The sequence below is a fragment of the Myotis nattereri genome, assembly GCF_964212035.1.
Source record: "Myotis nattereri genome assembly, chromosome: 20".
In the NCBI taxonomy this organism is placed as follows: Eukaryota; Metazoa; Chordata; class Mammalia; order Chiroptera; family Vespertilionidae; genus Myotis; species Myotis nattereri.
The window spans coordinates 7,364,699-7,386,482 of NC_138096.1; the positions used below are offsets into that span (position 1 = coordinate 7,364,699).

Sequence of the window (21,784 nt, forward strand, 5' to 3'; positions counted from 1 at the left end):
TTCCCCATCAGAGCACATGCCTGGGTTGCGGGCTTGATCCCCAGTGCAGGGCGTACAGGAGGAGGCAGCCGATCCATGATTCTCTCTCAGCATCGATGATTCTCTCTTCCTCTCCCTTCCTCTCTGAAATACATTAAGAATATATTTAAAAATGCATTTTTATTATCCCAAAACATTGGTGGTGCGGAGCCAGAGTCTTGCCCTTGCTTGGAATGGCGAAACCGGAGATGCTACCATAACCTACGGGTTCATTTCTAGGAACATGGTGGCAGCAAACAGTGTCTGTTCCTGGTGGTGGGAGGAGATCACAGTACAGAGCGCATGCTTACGTAGGGTGGGGGCAGTAGGGGCCTGGGGCAGTTCTTCTGATTGTGGTGCGAGACAGCACCATTGGGGAGGCGTGCGTTGCCATGGAAATAAGGGTAGCAGACAGAGTACGGCGCCTTTCATCCACCCATCCATCCACGAAGACAGGTTTGGCAAAGAGTCCAAAGAGAGAGAATGCTTCTCCCTAAGACCCATGAACGGAGAGCTGGTCCAGGATACCCTTGCCTCATCCCTGTGACCTTTTAAGCCCTAGTCCCATCCTTCCACGAGGGAGAGGACAGGAGGACGCAGCCCACCAGAGGCCTCCTCCAGGGACCAGGACCTATAACTTCCCAGCCTTCCCACGAACGCGCCTCTCCTGCTGACCCAACTCCCTGCCCCCCCCCCCCCCCGGCTGGCGTGTCCTGGAGGTCAGAGCAGCGTCTCAAAGAGGATCAGCAAGAGGACACCCTGGGGGCGGGGAGGAAAGGGTGGTGTTCAACACCAACTGCAGGTCTCCAGGGCCTTCGGCGGGCTGCTGGCCTTGGGAGAGCAGTGATGCGCGCAGGACTTCCCAAAGCTACTGGTCCCCGGAATTCTTTGAGGAGCATCCCTCTAGGCACACCTTAAGCATTGCACGGACCAGCCCTGGCTGGTTTGGCTCAGTGGATAGAGCGTCGGCCTGCAGACCGAAGGGTCCCAGGTTCGATTCCGGTCAAGGGCACGTGCCTGGGTTGCGGGCTCGGTCCAACGTGCAGGAGGCAGCCAATCAATGATTCCCTCTCCTCACTGATGTTTCTCTCTCTCTCTTCCTCTTCCTTCCTCTCTGGAATAAATAAAAATATATTTTAAAAAAAGAAAAAAGAATTGCATGGACCCATTAAACTTAGGGAGGTGCCCTGTTGGGTGTGGCACCAACACCCTGATCACACCTATGGTGGAGGCCAGGTCTGAGAGCCACGCTGCCCACCATCAGGCACTGTTTGACTGTGTCCCACTCTCAGAGTTCCGGGGGCACCTGCCTGGACTCCTGGCACTGGTGGTGACAGCCCCATGGGCCATGTCCCAGAGCCACACTTGGCTGGTCAAGCTCACCTGGCCTCCAGCCACAGCTCTACCGAACTGCCACCCCTCCCCCAGGCACAAGCCCTCCCCCCGCCCCAGGTCAGGTCCCGCTCTCTGTGTGCCCTTTTGGAAGCTCGCCCCGGGCTCGAGGAGAAAAGCCAAGTGACATCCCAGCCTTGTTTGGGGAGCTGTTTAATTTCCCTTGCGTGCCCCACACGTGTGGTCATAGAACCTTCTAGAACATGCATCTCACTCGCCCACTCTTCCTCTTTCTCTCTTCTCTTTCCCTGAGGGGTGGCCATGACATGACGGAGGTGAGCGCTCCAGGGAGAGGAATCAACAGGAAGGAGAAAGAATTACTCCACCATCATAATTTAACACTGAATTTTCAGACGCCCGTCAGGTGACTTCCTGAAGTCCCACTCAGCTATGGAGACTCTATTTTTTTGACCTGGAGCCTCAGGACACTGGAAACATCGAGACACAAGGAAGTCCACAAGAGCAAAGACGCGGAAATCACAGGTCTCAAGCAAACGCGGAGGAGGCAGCTCCAAAACACTGGACGGCAAGCAGTGGCATTTCCGAGGACAGCTTTTCAAGGCACCTGCCACCCCGGGACCTGGGGTTCCCATTACTGGTCCAGCAGGTACACGGTGTCTCCCACTCGGATGGTCCCTGGGTTTTCCGGAACCAAGTACTGTCCAAAGAGAGGCGATTTTCCATACAGTTTTTGTTGAGAAGGGTCACACAGGCGGTAACTACAGTAGGAGAGAGACCATGATGAGTGACAGCCACACAGAAGCGAGAGCTCAAGCAATACCTGGTTTCCTCTCCGCTGAGGTTCAAGTCAACCCCAAAGGGCCATGCGGCCCAGCTCTGGGGAGTGCCATCCCCGTCCCGTCAAACAGAACAGCGCCTCCCAGTGCGCACACCGCGGAAGTGCAAGCCGCAGCCACATCCCCGCATCATTTCTCCAGGTAACTTACGTTCCCTGTATCTGGTATGTGTAGACGTTCCCTGTATCTGGTATGTGTAGACATCCGCCATCACCTTCCTTCTCCCAGACATCCCTCCTCCTGACTCCTCACGTCCGTCAGCGGAACCACCCTCCCACCAGCCACTCGGAGCCCATCCCTCCCACCTCGGCCCCGGCTGTCCAGCGCTCGTCCATGGCGGCCCAGTCCTGAGTCCTTCCCGCCCCCCACCATCTGAACTTGCCTCCTTTCCTCCCCCAATCACAAGCTTGCTTCCAGCATTGCTCAGACCACGGGGCCAACCCTTACCTAGCCTCTCGTCCTCCCTCTCCCTTCTCCTCCCCCCTTCCAATTCATCGTTGACACCAGACTACATTACTCCTGTAAGTTTGCTCTGGTCTGATCATTCCTGGGCCGGGACACGTTCAGTGGCTCATGAGGGCCTAAAGCCGTGGTCGGCAAACCGCGGCTCGCGAGCCACATGCGGCTCTTGGGCCCCTTGAGTGTGGCTCTTCCACAAAATACCATGTGTGGGCGCGCATGTACAGTGCGATTGAAACTTCGTGGCCCATGCGCAGAAGTCGGTATTTTGTGGAAGAGCCACACTCAAGGGGCCAAAGAGCCACATGTGGCTCGCGAGCCGCGGTTTGCCGACCACTGGCCTAAAGAATAACCTTCCCATGCTTCAGTCTAGTGTGCCACAGCCTCTACCTGCCCTCACCAACCTTTTCAAACCTGTCCCCCCTGCCCCTTCCATGCCCTTAGGCCACTGATGGCGAACCTTTTGAGCTCTGCGTGTCAGCATTTTGAAAAACCCTAACTGAACTCTGGTGCCGTGTCACATATAGAAATTTTTTGATATTTGCCACCATAGTAAAACAAAGGCTTATATTTTTGATATTTATTTTATATATTTAAATGCCATTTAACAAAGAAAAATCAACCAAAAAAATGAGTTCGCGTGTCACCTCTGACACGCGTGTCATAGGTTCGCCATCACTGCCTTAAGCGGCTCTGCCCAGGAGCCCTCCATATCCTGTCCCCTCTGCATTTGACTGGTTTGGTGATTTTTCCAAAATTCCTGCAGGATGCTCCTCCCCAGACCCCCATGCATTCAAATTCTACCTCGTCCTCAAGGCCCAGCTCAATGGCGCACCCCCAGGGAGGAAGCCCAGGACCCCCCCCTCGGCCCCCCGGGGAGTCACTGCCCCTCCGCAGCTTTCTCCACCGGCCCCTCCGGCCCTCACGTGCCTGGTCGGGTAGTTTGGGGCGCCTGCCTCTGTTCTACAAGATGGGGAGTCCCTGGAGGCCAGGCACTGTGTCCAAGTCCCTTGGGCTGCTCCCACCCAGCGTGGGCCCAAGGTCACCGGCGACCCATCATCGTTTGCGGGGCCGATGGATGTGCTGGTGAGTAAAACTCTCTGTTGGCAGCGGTACGGGCACCTGTGCCGGGCAGCAGACAGGAGAGGCCCCCGGAAGGCCGAGATGCGTGGGAACAACATGCTAAGAGTCTCCTCCTGCCCCCTCCACCCGGAGAATGTTTCCTTTCAGTGTCACGTAGGAAAGGAAAGGCGGCCAGGCCACCGTGGCTCAGTGGTTCGGCACTGACCTCGGAACCAGGAGGTCAAGGTTCAGATTCCCGGTCAGGGCACATGCCCGGGTTGCAGGCTCCATCCCCAGTGGGGGGCGTGCAGGAGGCAGCCGATCCATGATTCTCTCTCATCATGGATGTTTCTATCGCTCTCTCCCTCTCCCTTCCTCTCTGAAATAAATAAAAATATATTTTTTTAAAAAAAAATAAAAGGGCCCTAGCTGGTTTGGCTCAGTGGACAGAGTGTAGGCCTGCGGAGTGAAGGGTCCCGGGTTCGATTCCGGTCAAGGGCACATGCCTGGGTTGCGGGCTCGATCCCCAGTGGGGGGAGGGGGGTGTGCAGAAGGCAGCCGATCAATGATTCTCATCATTGATGTTTCTATCTCTCTTCCTCTCTGAAATCAATAAAGATATATTTAAAAAAATAAAAAAAGAGGAAAGATTAATTCCTTCCTCATCGGTTCCTGCCAGTGGACGGCCGCCGTGGGCCTCCCGGGCTGATGTTTTGCACACACAGGCCCCCCGTGCCCCTCCGTGGGTGGCAGCATCAGGAGGCAAGGCCAGGGAGAGGCCTCCCTGCTGAGAACTTGCCTGGGGGGCAACACAGCCCCCGGGCACCACAAGGGCATGGAGGGGGGGACAGTGTGGCTCCGAGCATCCCACCCCCCGAGCCAGGAGGCGTCTGGACACCACTGTTTGCTTCACTTCCCATGATTTATGTCGTGCGGCCGGGCCCTTCTCGGCCCGATTTATGACCACCTGCCCCGGGGAACATAAATTACTGCCTCCACGGCAATTTAAATCTCATGGGTGATAGGAGAAGACACCTAGGCTGGCTGCTCTGTCTCCTGGGGGCTTAGGAGCAATGAGGGGAGCCTGGGGGTGGGGGGGCTGCAGAGAGCCTGCGGAATTTCAGGAGAGCGAGCTGGTCCCCGTGACCCCGTGTGCCCCCCCCTCGCTCTGTGTTTGGATCAATGGTCCTCTGTAAACACAGGCCCCATGGAGGGGGAGGAGGAGTGGCCCAACCCACGGGGGCTCTCGGGAGGCTGTGCCCCCCACGGCAGGCACCTCTGACATCCACACGGGAGGGTGCCGGGCGCCAAGGGACATGCTGGTGGCAGAGAGAGCCAGACGTACGGGAAAGGATGAGGGTCAGTTCCCCCAGCGGCTTGGCTGGTGGGACACAGAACCATCCAGTTCTGCCCTGCCTGCTGCTTCATGGAGAACAACACCCAGAGCCCGGCCTGTGTGGCTCAGTGGTTGAGCATCGGCCTATGAACCAGGAGGTTACAGTTCGATTCCTGGTCAGGGCCCAGGCCCAGGTTGCAGGCTCGGTCCCCAGCAGGGGGTGTGCAGGAGGCAGCGATTAATGATTCTCTCTCATCATAGATGCTTCTGTCTCTCTTTCCTGCTCCCTTCCTCGCTGAAATCAATAAAATATATAAATAATTTAAAAGAAGAATAGTGCAATGAATCCACAGTTACCACCCAGATTCTATTTATCAAGATTTTGACACATTTTTTCCCCATGTTACTTTTTGTTGTTGTTAATCCTCACCCGAGGATATTTTTTCCATTGATTTTTTAAAATTTTATTTTAGAGAGAGTGGGCGAGAAAGAGAGAGAGGGAGAGGGAGAGAGAGAGAAACATCAATGTAGACACATCGATTCATTGTCTCCTGCACACCCCTGACTGGGGCTGAGGATTGTGCGTGCCCTTGACCAGGAATCGAACCTAAGACCCTTCATTCCATGGGCCGACGCTCTAACCACTGAGCGAACCCGCCAGGGCTCCCATGTCTTTTTTTTTTTTTTTGCTAAAATAATCTGCAGCACATCCCAGACATCATGTCACCTCCCTACATCTTCTTCCACACATATGGACATGTCTCGCATCCCCACAATGCCATTATCACACCGAATACATTCTGGTATCATCTAATACTCGGTCCGTGATAAAATGTGCCAAAATAGCTAAACAACGTGAGTCTGTTTTTTAATTGGTTTGTTTGCATCATGAGATCTCAATGAAAAATAAAACCATGTGTGCAAGCAGGCACCCTGGGGACCAGCCCCCCGCAGAGTGGTTCCCAGATCCCAGTCCTGAGGGCCCGTCAGCTCTAAGGCTGTGTGTGTGTGTGGGGGGGGGGGGGGGAATTGGCGTTTCACTGCTTCTTCTTAGAGATATCACAGCCCATTCCTACCTCTTCAGGGTCTCCAGCGGCTCCTGCCTGCTCATGACGCCCGTGTCCGGGTCCACGGTAGTTAAAACGCACCTGCACACACAGACCCAGAGCATCACACGGGAACAGAGGGGCCTTGTCCCGCCCCTCCCTGTCCCGGGCAGCGGCAGAAGGGCCTTACCTGGAACACGCCATCACCCTCTTCAGTTCCACGTCCCCAATAAGAAGCTTGTGCCACGCATCCTAGGGGACAGGACGCAAAGGTCACGTGAGCACTCGGCAGCCCTCGCCCCGACCGACGTGACCCTCGCATCCAAGATGGCAGAGTTCACATCAGTCCCGTGAAGACACGCCCCTTCCTGCCCCTCTCTCTGCCTTTCATGTGTCAGTTCATTCACCTGAAATGAAATGCTCCCTTTCCCTCTCACTTGTCAAACTGTGATGGAAGCCCGCCTCCTACAGGAAGCCACCCTGATTGATGCTGCCGGACTCAAAGGGATGGGGAAATAAGGGGGCAGAAGGAGTGGGGGGAAAGCGAGGAGGGGGTCTGGAGAGGTTGTGTCAGATCGCTTTGTGTGCGACTGTGGTGGATTAAGACCCTTCGATCACTGCACATGTGAGTCTGTACCTCCTCCGGCCGGATGGGAGCAAACCAGCACCAGGCCCAACAGCCTGTTCCCTCTGCGTCTGCACTGGAGGTGCACAAAGCGCCCAGCCCAGGAAGCTCCCCAACAGCCTGTTCCCTCTGCGTCTGCACTGGAGGTGCACAAAGCGCCCAGCCCAGGAAGCTCCCCAACAGCCTGTTCCCTCTGCGTCTGCACTGGAGGTGCACAAAGCGCCCAGCCCAGGAAGCTCCCCCTATGGCCGGCCGGGGTCGCTGGCGCCTACTTTTCAGGACAAATCGAATCAATGGACTGCGCGCCTCCAACCCAGCAGGGGGGATACGACATACAAATGTGAAACGCTGAACAGCCAGCGTTCATTTTAAAAGTCCCAGAGACACAGAGGAAAGGCCTTCGAACAGCGGTTCTCAACCTGTGGGTCGCGACCCCTCTGGGGGTCGAACGACCCTTTCACAGGGGTCGCCTAAGACCATCGGAAAACACATCTATAATTACATATTCTTTTTGTGATTCATCACTATGCTTTCATGATGTTCAATTTGTAAAAATGACAAGACATCCTGCATATCAGATATTGACATGACGATTCATAACAGTAGCAACATGACAGTGATGAAGTAGCAACGAAAATTATTTTATGGTTGGGGGTCACCACAACATGAGGAACTGTATGAAAGGGTCGTGGCATGAGGAAGGTTGAGAACCGCTGCCTTAGAAGGTCTCAGGGCAGGTGCTGGTGTAACAGTAGGAGGCAGCGTTCTGGGGGTTTAGCGAGCGGATCTTCAGGCTGCTGGGGTCACGGGAGGTTTGATGGGAAAGGTGGGATCTGAACAAGTCTTCCAGGTGGAGATTCTGAGAGGCACAAGGACGCATGCGGGGGCGGAGAAGTGGGGGGGGGAGCGGGCCTCCAGGCTTCATTAGAAGGAAGGACATGGGAAGACAGGATCTGATTGCAGCCTGACCTTCCGACCCTCAGAGGCAGGCCCTCGGCCCTCGGCCTGAAGATAAAAGCCGGGAGTTCAAAGGGACCTGCCCAGTCCTTTGTGGATCATAACCCCGAGGCAGAACTCCACACTCAGAATTTTACCTCTAAGAGTCTACATTGCTCTTTAAAAAAAAAAAAAAAAAGTGTTTTTTTATTGAGTTTAGAGAGGAAGGGAGATAGAGAGAGAGAGAAACATCAATGATGAGAGAGAATCATGGATCGGCTGCCTCCTGCGTGCTCCACATGGGGATCGAGCCCGCAACCCGGGCATGTGCCCTGGCCAGGAATCGAACCGTGACCTCCTGGTTCATAGGTCGATGCCCAACCACTGAGCCACACTGGCCGGGCAGTGCGTATTATTCTTGGTATGTGTACTGCAGGTTTTTCTTTTAAATCAGGAAATGGGCCTCTTAACTGTATATTTCGCCAATAGTCCAGAAAGCTGGGCAGCTCGGTGTAGAGCAGCCCCAGCCTGTTCTGTGTACATTTTCCCACCAGGGGGCACTGACATCATATAAAAACATAACAGATCCGAAGGAAGAGAAAGGAGTTCCAGTTAGGAAACCTAGTTTAAGCAATAGCCCTAGAGGCCCTTTGATGTGCGATGAAAACTGTTAGTTCCAACTAGCTGGTTTGGCTCAGTGGATAGAGCACTGGACTGCGGACTGGAAGGTCCCGGGTTCGATTCCGGTCAGGGGCACACGCTTGGGTTGCGGGCTCGATCCCCAGTGGGCGGCGTGCAGGAGACAGCCGATTGATGATGCTCTCTCATCATTGATGTTTCTGTCTTTCCCTTCCTCTCTGAAATCAATAAAAATATATTTTAAAAAACTGTTAGGAATTGACTCACAGGGAAATTAGGTAAAAAAAACTCCACCATATCAGGCATCTATTTGGCAAAGGGGACGGAAAGGAGAAACTGCTGCTCGTTCAGTGCACACTGGGGGCCCAGAGCTGTGTTAAACGCTGGTGAAGAGCTCACGAAAGCCCTCCTGCCAGGACACAGGACCCGGAGGTGATCAGAGACCACGCTTCCGAGGAGGGGGCTTGTGATCTGGGCTTTTAAAGAAGGCCAGGGGCGCCCTGACCAGGTGGCTCAGTTGGTTAGAGCCCTGTGCCAATGTACCAAGGTTGCAGGTTCGATCCCCGGTCAGGGCACATACAAGATCAACCAATGAATGCACAACTAAGTAGAATCACAAATCAACCTCTCTCTCTTTCTCTCTCTCCTCTCTCTCTCTCTTTCCTAAAATGAATAAAAAAAAGAATTTTTTTTTTTTAAAAAAAGGTCAGGTCAGGGGATTGTAAGTGGGCCAAAGGGCAAGATTCGAGGTGACCAGCAGGGAAGTGAAGAGGTAAGGGAGTGAGCCACGGAGATGTGTGAGGGAAGGTATGTCCGGCAGAAGCACCAGCAAGTGCAAAGGTCCTGGGGTGGGAAGGAGCCCAGTGTGGCTGGAGCAGAGACAGAGGGAGAAGAGGGGGGGCGACAGGACACGGAGCCCTGGAGCTGGCCGGGTGCAGGATCACACAGGGCCTCGACCGGCGCGGTAAAGATGCCATGTGTTCCTTGAAGAGAGATGGGAAATCAGGAGGGTGACAGGGATGTGACTTACAGGCGTCCTCTGACCATGTACGATGGAGGCGTTGGTCAGGGTAGAAGCAGAAAGACCAGCGTGTGAGAGAGGATGGTGACATGGCCCGCCCAGGGAGGGCAAGGAGGAGAACGGGAGGAAGACAATGCCACCAGGATTTGTCCACCATTTGAATGTGGGAAATGAAAGAGAGAGAGGGAGAGAGAGAGAGAGAGAGAGAGCGAGAGAGAGAGAGAGCGAGAGAGAGAGAGAGAGAGAGAGAGAGAAGAAAAAAAGGGGGGTCCCAGTCTGGGGCCTGAGCAAGAACATGGGAGTCGGTATGTGGGAGTCAGAGCCACCAGGCACCGAGATGGGCCAGGCTGGCGGAGCAGGCGCTGGGGGAAGCTCAGCCTCGGTCTCGGACATCCTGACGTTGAGATTAGCATCCACGTGGAACAGAAGGGAGCAAGGATGCTCGTTAGGGGTCTTCAGGGTGGAGAAGGGTCCAGAGAACAGGCCAGAAGCTTGAGTGGAGACCGAGGCTGCTATGCCCTGAATGTGTGTGTCCTCCCAGGCTTCTGATGTAAAAACTGGGCCTCCAGCAGCCGGGGTGGGAAAGACAATCTTCCCCAAGAGGCCACCGGCCAACCAGCAAAGCACCTTCCACCAGACAGGAGCACTCCCCGTCCCTGTCCCAGGGCCCCCACGTCTCATGTGCTCTCTGCTAAGGACACCTGGCTCAAAAACCCGTCTGCTTCCTGGGGATTCTCCTAGGACACCTCAGACCCGGAACGGCTCCCCAAAGCACATCTCTGCCTTGTCTACATCTGTGACCCCCGCCCCCCAACACTGATGGGGTGCACAGGAAATCGAAAAAGGAACTGCTGTGCCATGCAGGGCCAATAAATAATGCATCCTTATGCCAGAACTGGTTTGGCTCAGTGGATAGAGTGTCGGCCTGCGGACTCAAGGGTCCCGGGTTCGATTCCGGTCAAGGGCAGGTACCTTGGTTGCGGGCACATCCCCAGTGGGGGGCGTGCAGGAGGCAGCTGATTGATGTTTCTCTCTCATCGATGTTTCTGGCTCTCTATCCCTATCCCTTCCTCTCTGTAAAAAAAATCAATAAAATATATTTTAAAAAAGAAAGAAAGAAATAATCTAATGTCACTTCAAAGACTCTCGGACCTTTAAAAAAAAATTAAGTCCAAGGGAAAAGGCAAGGAAGGCTAGTGTTACCTCTGCGTAGACGCCACACCCCGAAATGACGATATTGGGCCTGAAGTTCTTTGCCTGCACCTTCTTCTCCAGCCTGGAGTTGAGATCCGCCAGCGAAGCCTCGGACAGTATCAGGAGCGGGCTGGCGTCAGAGTAAGCGACCTGATGAAGAGACAAATCGTTCTCACACAGAGGATTTCGCAGAGGTCTGGCGGGTCTACTCCGTGGGACCCTCCCTCTCCCTCCCCCAATCTCCCTAAATATTTCTCTAGTTCTTTTTAAATGTATTTTTATTGATCCCAGAGAAGAAGGGAGAGAGAGAGAGAGAGAAACATCAAGTGCATCAATGATGAGAGAGAACCACTGATCGGCTGCCTCCCACACACCTCCTGCTGGGGGATCAAGCCTTAGACCCGGGCATGTGCCCTGACCAGGAAGCGAACCAAGACCTCCTGGCTCATAGGTCAACGCCCAACCATTGAGCCACACAAGCTGGACCTTTTTATCGAAAAGTCACAGTGATTCGGAAGGCCTTGCAGATAACGGGAATTATATGACGGAGTGAAGTGGATATGACCTTGGGATCTTGGAGCTGTCGGTGGGCAGATGTCCTTGGGGAGGTCACTCCAGCTTTTCAAGCCTCTAGTTCAGTGGTTCCCAACCTTCTGGCCCTTTAAATACAGTTCCTCATTTGTGACCCAAGCATAAAATTATTTTCGTTGCTGCTTCATAACTGCAATGTTGCTACTGTGATGAATCGTAATGTAAATACCTGATATGCGGAATGGTCTTTGGCGACCCCTGGGAAAAGGTCGTTTGACCGCCCAAGGGGTCGCTACCCACAGGTTGAGAACCGCTGCTCTAGAGCGTCAGCCTGCAGACTGAAGGGTCCTGGGTTCGATTCTGATCAAGGGCACATACCCAGGTTGTGGGCTTGGTCCCAGTAGGGGGCCTGCAGGAGGCAGCCGATCAATGATTCTCTCTCATCATTGATGTTTCTACCTCTCCCTCGCCCTTCCTCTCTGAAATCAATTAAAAAAAAAAAGACTTGCTGACCGTGACTTGTTTAGTGGCCCTAGTAATGGAACTACACAGCAATGTGCTCCCAACCCCACTGTTACAATGACTCTGAGCAGCCTTGTTCCTGGAAGAGCCGGTGTAGTCATTTTAAATCTGAGGATCGCCAGACACACACCTATGTGCCCCACGGTGATCTCACCCCAACTGCAAACTGTAAAAAGGCCAGACTCAGAGCATGAGCCTGCAGACTGAAGGGCCCCGGGTTCGATTCCGGTCAAGGGTATGTTCCTTGGTTGTAGGCTCCTCCCTGGCCCGGGCCCTGGTTGGGGTGCGTGTAGGAGGCAACCAATCGATCGATGTGTCTCTCTCACATCGATGTTTCTCTCTGTCTTCCCTTCTCTCTTCCACTCTCTCTAAAAATCAATGGAAAAACATCCTCGGGTGAGAATTTAAAATAATAATAATAATAATAATAATAATAATAATAATAAAAGGCCAGACGGATGCAGCCACAGAAGGGAGCAGAAGTTACTGCCACAGACCAGTTCTGAAAGCTAGGAGCACCAGCAGGCTTATGTAAACAGCAAGGGGATGCTCGCAGCCAAAAATGCAGGCGTCTCCCCCAAATCAGCAAACACAGATGATACCCCCAAGGGAACAGCTGCATTTTTGCCGACTGCAATCACGGGGGGGGGGGGGGGGGGGGAAGACCTGCCTGGGGGAGGCTGCTTGTGGGGGCCGGGGGGCTACCGGCAAAACCACAGCACTGAGCTCAGCAGACATGCGCCCCCCTGCCCAAGGGGCTCTCAGCTCCGAGGAAGCCTGCCCACCATCGGTCACCTGAGGGCCAAGACCAAGGGCGCTCTCTCACCTGGTCCGTGGGCCGGAACGCATCCTTTATCTGGTGGGCCTTCCTCGGTCGCATGTGAGGCTCGAAGTGCACCAGGCGGTAGGGCTGGGTCTTCAGGAAGCTGGTGATCCACTGGGCGGCCGCCTCGCCACAGTCCCGGCCCTCGATCTCCAGGTCGTGCACCCTGCAGGGGGCGGCAGGAGCTAAGAGTGGGCCTGGCTTTGCCAATCTGGGGCCCTGCCCCTGCCCCAGCCGTATCAGAGACCCTGCCCCACCCTGTGACGTCACCGTCATTCCTTCATTATCAGGGGATGTGATGTTAGCCTGTCCCTGCTTCGGTGAATATCCACTTTTCCCAAAACCATTTCTCAAAGAGACTGTCCTTTCCCCAGCGATTACTCTTGGCTCTTTTGTCAAATATTAAGCGACTTTGTAGGCGTGGGTTTATTTCTGGGCTCTTGATTCTGTTCCGTTGGTCTGTTGTCTAGTATTTTTATGCCGGTAATGTTTTGATTATCGTAGCTTTGTAGTATGGTTTGAAATCAGGAAGTGGGATGCCTCCAGCTTTGTCTCCCCCCCCCCCCCCCCCCCCCGCCTCAAGATTGCTTCATTCGGGGTAATTCAAGGTTCTATGCAAATTTTAGGATTGTACTCTTCTATTTCTGTGGCAAATGTCATTGGCATTTGGGCCGGGATTGCGCTGAATTAATAGGTGACTTTGGGTAGGATGGACCAGCGGATTCTTGACATCTTTGCCCTGAGATTCTAAGCATTTCTCATTTGCAATTTCCAAACAGGTTCTTGTTTGGTCTTGGGGGCAGGGGCCAAAGCCTGTACGGGATCATGCAAAAGGTTTTCACGCCATTGCAAATGGATTAAAAATTAAGGAATAAAAATTTTCACCACAAAAAAGTATGGGTAACGATCTAACCGTGGAAAACAGGAGCCAGGATATAGACAGACGTGAAATGTAAATTGCATTAGGCATATTAAAAATGCACATTAAATCAACATGAAATCCCCATTTCCCCCATACAAATGGCAAAATATCTTTGACCATAACAGTCAGAAAGTAATGAGAAAGATATGCCCAATACAGCGCTTGTGGCTATAGAGCTGGTATAACCATTCTGCAAAGGAATATGTCAAAAGCTCAATAGCTTTTGATTCTAACAAAACCACTGCTAAATTTTCCCTCCTAAGGAAATAATAAGAGGTATTAACAAAGACTTATCTATAATAATAAAAGCATAATATGCTAATTAGACCGGACAGCCGAACGACCTTCCGGACGTCCTTCCAGATGTCCTTCTGGATGACCTTCCGGATGAAGCCGGGGCTGCGAGGGCCAAGGCAAGCCACCACCGTGGCTGCGAGGGCTGAGCCCCTTGCACGAATTTCATGCATCGGGCCTCTAGTGAAGATATTTATCACATTCTGCCTCATACCTGGGAAAAAATTAAAAACAATTCAAATGTCTAAAAGTGGGGGCATGTTAAAATGCAGAAAGGACACCCACAGAAGTATATATTTGTTTTATAATCAGAATAAAACACACCAATTAGAACAGAAGCATATTATTATGTTTTAAAACTCCAGGTATTCTAGAAATTATATTGGTTATATAACTGGTTGCATTCTATGAACTTTCGAGGGTCTTGGACCTTTTCGGCTAACTACATTTTTTGATGTGACACGCTCGACAATACGGATTACCTTTAGCATTTCTAATGCAAAATGCAGCAACTGGAACAAACGTGTAATTAGACCACATTTTAATTTTCCCCACAAGAGGATAAAAAACCATCTCTACGCCTGATTTCTCAGAAGCCGTGCTAGTTTCCCTGGAATCACTGCTTCCTGTCGCCCCTCTGACGTTGGGGGGAAAAGGGGCTCCTGGCTGACTCTCCCGCTCACTGGGACTCCGACCCCCGGCGACTGCAGGTCCCAGGTGCCTGTTTCTGTTCTGGAACCTTCTTTTATTAAACCTGAATATCACAGGTCACAGAGCCCTCACTCACACTGGGAAGGTTCCTCGTCTTTCCAGGCAGAGTAGGGCCAGTCCAAGGCCATCCATCGGTCTAATCTCACCTCTTCCAGGCCCGTCCCCCCAGTCCCTCCCACCCCACGCTGGTCCTTTAGCCTCTGGGGGTGTCATCTGTCCCTCGCTGACAGGTCCGTACGCCTTTGTCCCCGGGGTGTTCCAACAGGGGGCTTCTATGGCCGTCAGCCCCACATGAACACACGCGTCTGAACCTTCATCGTCCTGAGGATGTGGGATCCATAGCTAATTGCTGGCCACCTCTCTGGGGATTCCCTCCGAAATGCAAACTTTCTCCAAACACTCACGCTGGGGCTAAGAACGGCCGTCGGCTCACCTGCACTTGAGCACGGGGTTGGTGGCGGGCGTCTCGATGGGCAGCAGCAGGTCCGGTGTGAAGGCTGCACTGAGGGTGAGGGTGTCCCCCTCGCAGCTCGGGGACACCAGGACCAGGCGAGGCTCCTGGCGGGCCGTCACCATGTTCCCCGCCTTGTTGATCACCAGCCAGAACCTGCCATTTGCAAAAGACGAGATGTGCGCGGACCGCTGTGAAGCCACGGCCAGCGCGGCCGCGGGTCCAAAGACTTGGAGAAAGGGCTGACGTGCAAATGAAAACACCAGACGAGAAACATAAATCTGAAAGTACGGGGGAAGCCAGCTGCGAGCCTGGTACGAGAGGCCAAGTTCCACCGAGTGTCCGTTCCCACCTGCGTTTATTTACTAGAATACAAAACTGCCTTTTAGGAATGCCAGCAGACATATCAAAGGTGATTGTTTAGGTAAACGGTAAGATGATCAGGTTGGGGGAGTCGGCTTTAGGCCACTGAGTCAGCAGTAGGTAATAAAATGCAAATATTCACCCTGTGAATATCAAAGAGCCCAATTCAGCCTTCTGGCCAGACTTCTCCATTTATATTAATTACTATTGGTATTGGTTTTCAGCAGACCAGCCATGACAGGCTGCCCGTCTGCAGGGCCTCCAGTCAGGCATGGTCACCTCTGAATCCCTCCCCGTTAGCCTGCTATGTGAGTGACTGTGTCTTGCTGTCTGTCTGTTTGTCTGAAACATCAGCTCAGCAGCCCAGCAAGACTGGGTCTGTCAGTTCATTTCAACAGGTCTCATAGCCGCTCAAGCGTCTGACATAATTTCTATAGGACATTTTTGAGCTCCTTGATGGAGGGCACAGAAATCAGAGATGTGAGTTACATATTCATCTCAAATGAAAGCCTGATCACTTTCGTTCAGCCCGCCCCAAGGAAATGACAATAATGTATTTCCCAGAAAGCGCTCAAGTCCCGCAGAGGCTGACACACAGTAGGGCTCCTGCACGCTGAGGTGCCAAGGATCTTGCTATATTGTTCACAGAGCTTGGAGTTCAGCTGACCGCATTCAATGCCACATACGCCTTGCCAAAGCCACCCTCCCCTTTCAAAAAAAAGGTAATGTTTCTGTATTCAGAACTGTGAATTCCGCAATTTACCGAAAGGTCTATTGTTAATAGGGACAATGGTATTTCTGGCCAGTACTCCTGGCCTAGAGGTACTTCCCAGAAAGAGAAAAAAAGAAAAGGAAGAAATAAGAGCAACAGAAAGAACCATTTCCATGAGAAGAACAATGCAATTGTGTAAGTTGCCTCACAGCTCCCAAGGGCGCTACACATAACGATGTTTGAGTAATTTCGGTTCACACTGGATTGGATGATTACCATTGCAGAGGTGAGCTTGTGCTATGGGGATCTGTAGACATAGGAAGAAAATATGGTCCTAACTGGTTTGGCTCAGTGGATAGAATGTTGGCCTGTGGACTGAAGGGCCCCGGGTTCAATTCCAGTCAAGGGCATGTAGCTTGGCTGGGGGCTCAATCCCCCAATAGGGGGTGTGCAGGAGGCAGCTGACCGATGTTTCTCTCTTATCAATATTTCTAACTCGCTATCCGTCTCCCTTCCTCTCTGTAAAATCAAACTATATATATAAAAGCCTAATAAGCAAATTGTCCCCACGGGAGTTCGACCGGGAGTTCCATCGCTTGCTATGACATGCACTGACCACCAGGGAGCGGCATGGAATGAAGGAAGGCCCCAGCTGGCAGCAGGAAGGAAGGGCCTGGCCGGCAGCTGGAAGGCCCTGATTGGCCCTGATCGCCAGCCAGGCTTAGGGACCCTACCCGTGCACCATATTCGTGCACCGGGCCTCTAGTACATATACATATGGAAGAAAATATGGCAGGTACTTTGGGACATCACCCCCAGCCGGTCATCGGGGTTGAGGTGTGCAGCTACATTAGAAGGAGGTCAATGTAAGCCCTTCCCTGAACTACCCTCTCATCAGCCCCTCACCCTGGATGTGGACAGGGGTCTGCCCTGGGCCAAGTCCTTAGTTCCAGCACATGAATATTCTTTCTTAGCAACCTTCCCTAGTAACCATGGTGTCTGATCTTTCTAAAACACAGATCTGATCCTGACGCCCGCTAACTCTGCAGCTAGGCAGTTGTGGTCACCTCCCTGTGCCCTCACACCTGCCTGCCTTTCTCTTTCTTTTTAATTTTTTGTTGCAGTTTAATCTATATAACATGAAATACCCGGCATACTCTTGGGTATACACCGAAAGAACTAGAAACAGGGACTCAGAGATGTGTACACCGATGTTCACAGCAGCATTCTTCACACACGATGCCAAAGGGCGGAGGCAACCCAGTGTCCATCAATAGGGAATGAATTTTTTTTTATTTTTGTTAAATGTATTTCTTTATTTGTTTCAGAGAGGAAGGGAGAAGGAGAGAGAGATAGAAACATCAATGATGAGAGAGAATCACTGATCGGCTGCCTCCTGCACGCCCCCTACCGGGGATTGAGCCCGCAACCCAGGCATGTGCCCTTGGCCGGAATCGAACCTGGGACCCTTCAGTCCGCAGGCCGACGCTCTATCCACTGAGCCAAGCTGGCCACATTTTTTTCAATGTGATTTTAAGCATTTTTGAGTGCACAGCTCAGTGGCATTAAGTACATCCACAGTGGTATGCAACCACCACCACTATCTGTGCCTGTAAGCCAGGGGTGGGCAAACTTTTTGACTCGAGGGCCACAATGGGTTCTTAAACTGGACCGGAGGGCCGGAACAAAAGCATGGATGGAGTGTTTGTGTGAACTACTATAAACTCAAAGTAAACATCATTACATAAAAGGGTACGGTCTTTTTTTTTTAGTTTTATTCATTTCAAACGGGCCGGATCCGGCCCGCGGGCCCACGGCTGCTGTAAGCCGTCTCTTTATTTTGTAGCCAGATTCCACGAGGCAACGTAAGGGCGTGGTTACAACGTTCTCGTGGGTTTCCTTCGAATCTACTCAATTACATGCACCTGAACTCTATCAAGCCCACATCACTCAGGCACTCGGGGCCACGTGTTCGGACCATAGGTTCAAGCTCACAACGATGGCTTTTGGCTATAATTGTGCTGGGAGGGCTCTGCCCTCCAAGCTGGGACTTGCACGTGGCCATGAGAGGACTGTGCCCTCTCATCAGTCCAAGAATTGCACCTGTCCAAACACTGTAGCCACTCTCCACAACTATCGATTTCCAATACCTTTGATCATCTCAAACAGACACTCTGTACCCATTAAGCAACAGCTCCCCATTACCCTCTCCCCACAATCCCTGGTAACCTCTCGCCTATCTCTATGAATTTGCCTATTCTCCATATTTCATGGAAGTGGATTCACGTAGTATTTTTCCTTGCGTCTGGCTTACTTCACTTAATATAATGTCCTCAGGATGTATCTATGCTATAGCACGTATCAGAACTCCAGTCTTTCTTTGGCCGAGTAATATCCCCTTGTGTGTGCACATTACATGGTGCTGACCCACTCACCTGATGATGGACAACTGGGATGGTTCCACCTTTCGGCCGCTGTGAATAACGCTGCAAGGACCCCGGGGTACAGTGTTTATCCAAGCCCCCGTTCCCGATCGCTTTGGTAAATACCTAAGAGGACGCTAGCCTTCCCGTTCCACCCCCATACCTGTCTCCTCAAGCTCAGGGTCTTTCCCCACTGTATCCCCTCTTTCTAGAATGTTCATCTCCCAACGGGCTTGCCGGGAAAATTCATCATCATTTTTACATTTTCAGCTCAAGCGACGATGTCGTTCCCTCCCGTGCGTCCTGGCACTTGTCACACTGAGTCAGCTATCACTCAGGACTGCATCTCTGGGTCATATTTCTTGGCGGCAGGGCAGTGAAGAATGTACCCCAGTGTCTGGCACAAATGCCAGCTCTTATCACTGCCCACTGTACCATGAGTTCAGTCCATCTATGTTCAACTGACTCCGGGAAATGGCAATGAATGCCCTTGGCCTGTGGGCCTACAGAATCAACGCTACCATCCTCCGGAGTCCTCCCTGTAAACTGGGGGGATAGCTGGGACTGTTGGCTTCCTCCCTGAAGCCAGATGCATCGCTCACCTTTCCAAGGTGTCACAATGCCCTCTACACCGGGGAGCAGGAAGGAAGTTACAGGCCCTCAGCCCTGTGTCACCCACAGAAGCTGTGAGGGCTGCTCCGGGAGGAAGGAGTGTGAGGTGCAGACTTATAATGAGGCCGGCGATGACCTGAAGCCAGACCCCGAGGAGGACAAAGCCACCTGCTGGGGGCCTTTGCAGCCTTCACTGAACCCCAGGAGTTCACAGGGATTGTGCCTACCCAATAAGGCATGAATAGAGCCACTATTCTACACGCATGTGGCTCTGAACCTGGTGCTGAACCCATAAAAACCAGCTTGAGAGAATTAGGGGGAATATTAGCTCAGCACGTGTTTTTGTTTTTGTTTTAACTGACACAGTAAAATGACAATGCAATGGCGCTTTTTAAGCTGCAAGAAACTTGAGCTTCAAGTTTCCATCCTATCCTGTGCCTGGCCTGGGGGCGCTCTTTGAAGGCTGTGCCGGGAGGTGGCTCCAAGTTGCCCCAAGTTCTCAAGAGACAGTGAGAAAAAATAGCGGGGCGCGGGGGGCGGGGGAATACTAGCTCAAGGCTTCTGCTAGACACGCCTGGGGACCGATGTCACACCTGACAGGAGCGCAAGATGCGCGAAAACCCTTGGGAGGTGGAAAGCCAGCCCGCCCCGGGGACAGCAGGTGGCAGCCCCGGGTGCGCAGCTCGAGGGGATGCCACCCTTTCTCTGTTCCCTGTCCCACCCACTCCCGGTTGCGGGAAGGACCTGTGCGCGACCCCGCGGCCTCCCGCGCCCACCCACCCCGTCCCCAGCAGGTCCCCGCTGCCCATCGCCATCCCCGCCCCGCGGAGCCAGCGGTACCTGTCCCGCAGGTGGCCGCTGCGCAGCCCCAGGGCGGTGCACTCGGCCTGGCTCACCGCCACCCCCTTGCAGGACTTGACCGGGTAGATCCACAGCTGCGCCACGGTGCCCACCTGCCGCCGCCGGCGCCACCTGCGCCGCACCCGGCGCCAGAGGGCCGTGCCCAGCGCCACGGTGCCCACACCCAGGCCCAGCGCCACGGCGCCCAGGCCCAGGCCCAGCGCGGCCGACCCGAGCCAGGAGGGCCTGGGCGGCTCGGGGAGGCGCAGCACCCGCACGCAGAGGTGGTTCAGCGCCGAGGCGTCCATGTCCGGCGGCTGCAGGCGGCGGGCGTGCGGGCAGTGGACCCGGTCACCGCGATCACGTGCGCGCCAGCCCCCGCTTGCGGGGGAGGGACGGGGGGAGGGTGAGGGAGGTGCTGGGGTGGTGACCCTTGGACGGAACCCTGGAGGGCAGCTCCGGAATCCCCGCCCTCCCGGCCTATCAGAGGGCCGCGTCCTCCCGAGGGGTGGGACCAGGGCGCAGGGAGGGACCAGGGCGCGGGGTGGGACCAGGGCGCGGGGCGGGACCTGGATGCGGGGCGGGACCTGGGCGCGGGGCGGGACCAGGGCGCGGGGCGGGACCAGGGCGCGGGGCGGGACCTGGGCGCGGGGCGGGACCTGGGCGCGGGGCGGGACCAGGGCGCGGGGCGGGACCAGGGCGCGGGGCGGGACCTGGGCGCGGGGAGGGACCTGGGCGCGGGGAGGGACCTGGGCGCGGGGTGGGACCAGGGCGCGGGGTGGGACCAGGGCGCGGGGAGGGACCAGGGCGCGGGGAGGGACCAGGGCGCGGGGAGGGACCAGGGCGCGGGGAGGGACCAGGGCGCGGGGTGGGACCAGAGCCCGGGGTGGGACCAGAGCCCGGGGTGGTACCTGGGCCCGGGGAGGGACCTGGGCGCGGGGAGGGACCTGGGCGCGGGGAGGGACCAGGGCCCGGGGTGGGACCTGGGCGCGGGGTGGGACCAGGGCGCGGGGAGGGACCTGGGTGCGGGGTGGGACCTGGGCGCGGGGTGGGACCTGGGCCCGGGGTGGGACCTGGGTGCGGGGTGGGATCGCAGCTCCGCCTCTAGTACCTGGAGCAGCCAGGCGCGTGACTAACGTCACCAGCGGCCAATTGATTGATTTATCTACTTACTTGTGGCCTGTTTATTCAACCGAAAATGGACCGAGAGAGAACATGTGCAAGACAAAGCCCGAGTTCGAATTAGAAACCAGAGAGTGGGGAGCAGGTGCGCCCCGGTGTCCTCGCCCCCCTCCCAGGGGAAGGAGTTTGGGGACAGACGAATCTGTCCTGTTCATTCTCCAACCTCAGGGCACCCTCTCCCTCTCCCCAAATCCAGGAATTGTGTTCAGGGCACACACAGTGTTGCTTCACCTATTGGGGTCCATCCATGCGCTCACCTCTTCCCTCCCCCAAATGTTGTCTGGTGGGCGGCCTGGGGAGATAGAGTAACACACCCCGGAACGACGCAGGACTTTGGACCCCATATTCTCTAAGGAAAAGACAGCCCCCAAACCTTAAATTTTATGGATTTCTATTTCTCTCTCTCCCTAATTTCTCTTCAGAATTTTTTAAAAAATATATTTTTATTGATTTCAGATAGGAAGGGAGAGAGAGATAGAAACATCCATGATGAGAGAGAATCATTGACTGGCTGCCTCCTGCACGCCCCACACTGGGGATGGAGCCCGTGGCCTGGGCAGGTGCCCGGACTGGGAATCTAACCGTGACCTCCTGGTTCATAGGTCGGCGCTCAACCACTGAGCCACGCAGGCCAGGCATATCTTTAGAAATTTAAAGGGAAGATTTCGCTTCTCTATGTTAATGGTGGACTTCAAAGTTAGCATGATTTTTCATCATTTCCACAATTTACTCGGGGGGTATGGCGAAGTGACCACCTTCCCCTCACAGGGAAATGGGCGGGAACAGCCGCTCCTGCAGGCCACTGGGAAGTCTCCTCCCAGCCACCCACCGGCCATCTCGGTCAGACGGACTGTACCCCCTGACCCCTGAGGT

The 21,784-nt window shown here is 54.1% G+C and overlaps 1 protein-coding gene across 1 annotated transcript; it reads right to left on the reverse strand.

Annotated features, from left to right (window-relative positions):
• Positions 1-147: 147 nt before the first annotated feature.
• MTARC1 (mitochondrial amidoxime reducing component 1) lies at positions 148-20,226 on the reverse strand. The gene is made up of 7 exons (XM_081114372.1): positions 19,730-20,226; positions 14,762-14,935; positions 12,405-12,567; positions 10,535-10,675; positions 6,301-6,362; positions 6,141-6,212; positions 148-2,129 (listed from the first exon to the last, which is right to left on the reverse strand). Exons 1-7 carry the CDS (start codon positions 20,035-20,037, stop codon positions 2,003-2,005), a joined length of 1,047 nt encoding a protein of 348 aa, XP_080970498.1. The 5' UTR covers positions 20,038-20,226; the 3' UTR covers positions 148-2,002.
• Between the last annotated feature and the right edge of the window lie 1,558 nt (positions 20,227-21,784).

Excerpts from the sequence above, each read along its gene's own strand:
- MTARC1 (XM_081114372.1), bottom strand. The coding sequence starts at position 20,037 with ATGGACGCCTCGGCGCTGAACCACCTCTGCGTGCGGGTGCTGCGCCTC. Across the intron at positions 10,676-12,404 it reads CGTTCCGGCCCACGGACCAG|GTCGCTTACTCTGACGCCAG; the intron begins GTGAGAGAGCGC and ends TCTCTTCATCAG. Across the intron at positions 6,363-10,534 it reads GGTGTGGCGTCTACGCAGAG|GATGCGTGGCACAAGCTTCT; the intron begins GTAACACTAGCC and ends CCTGTCCCCTAG.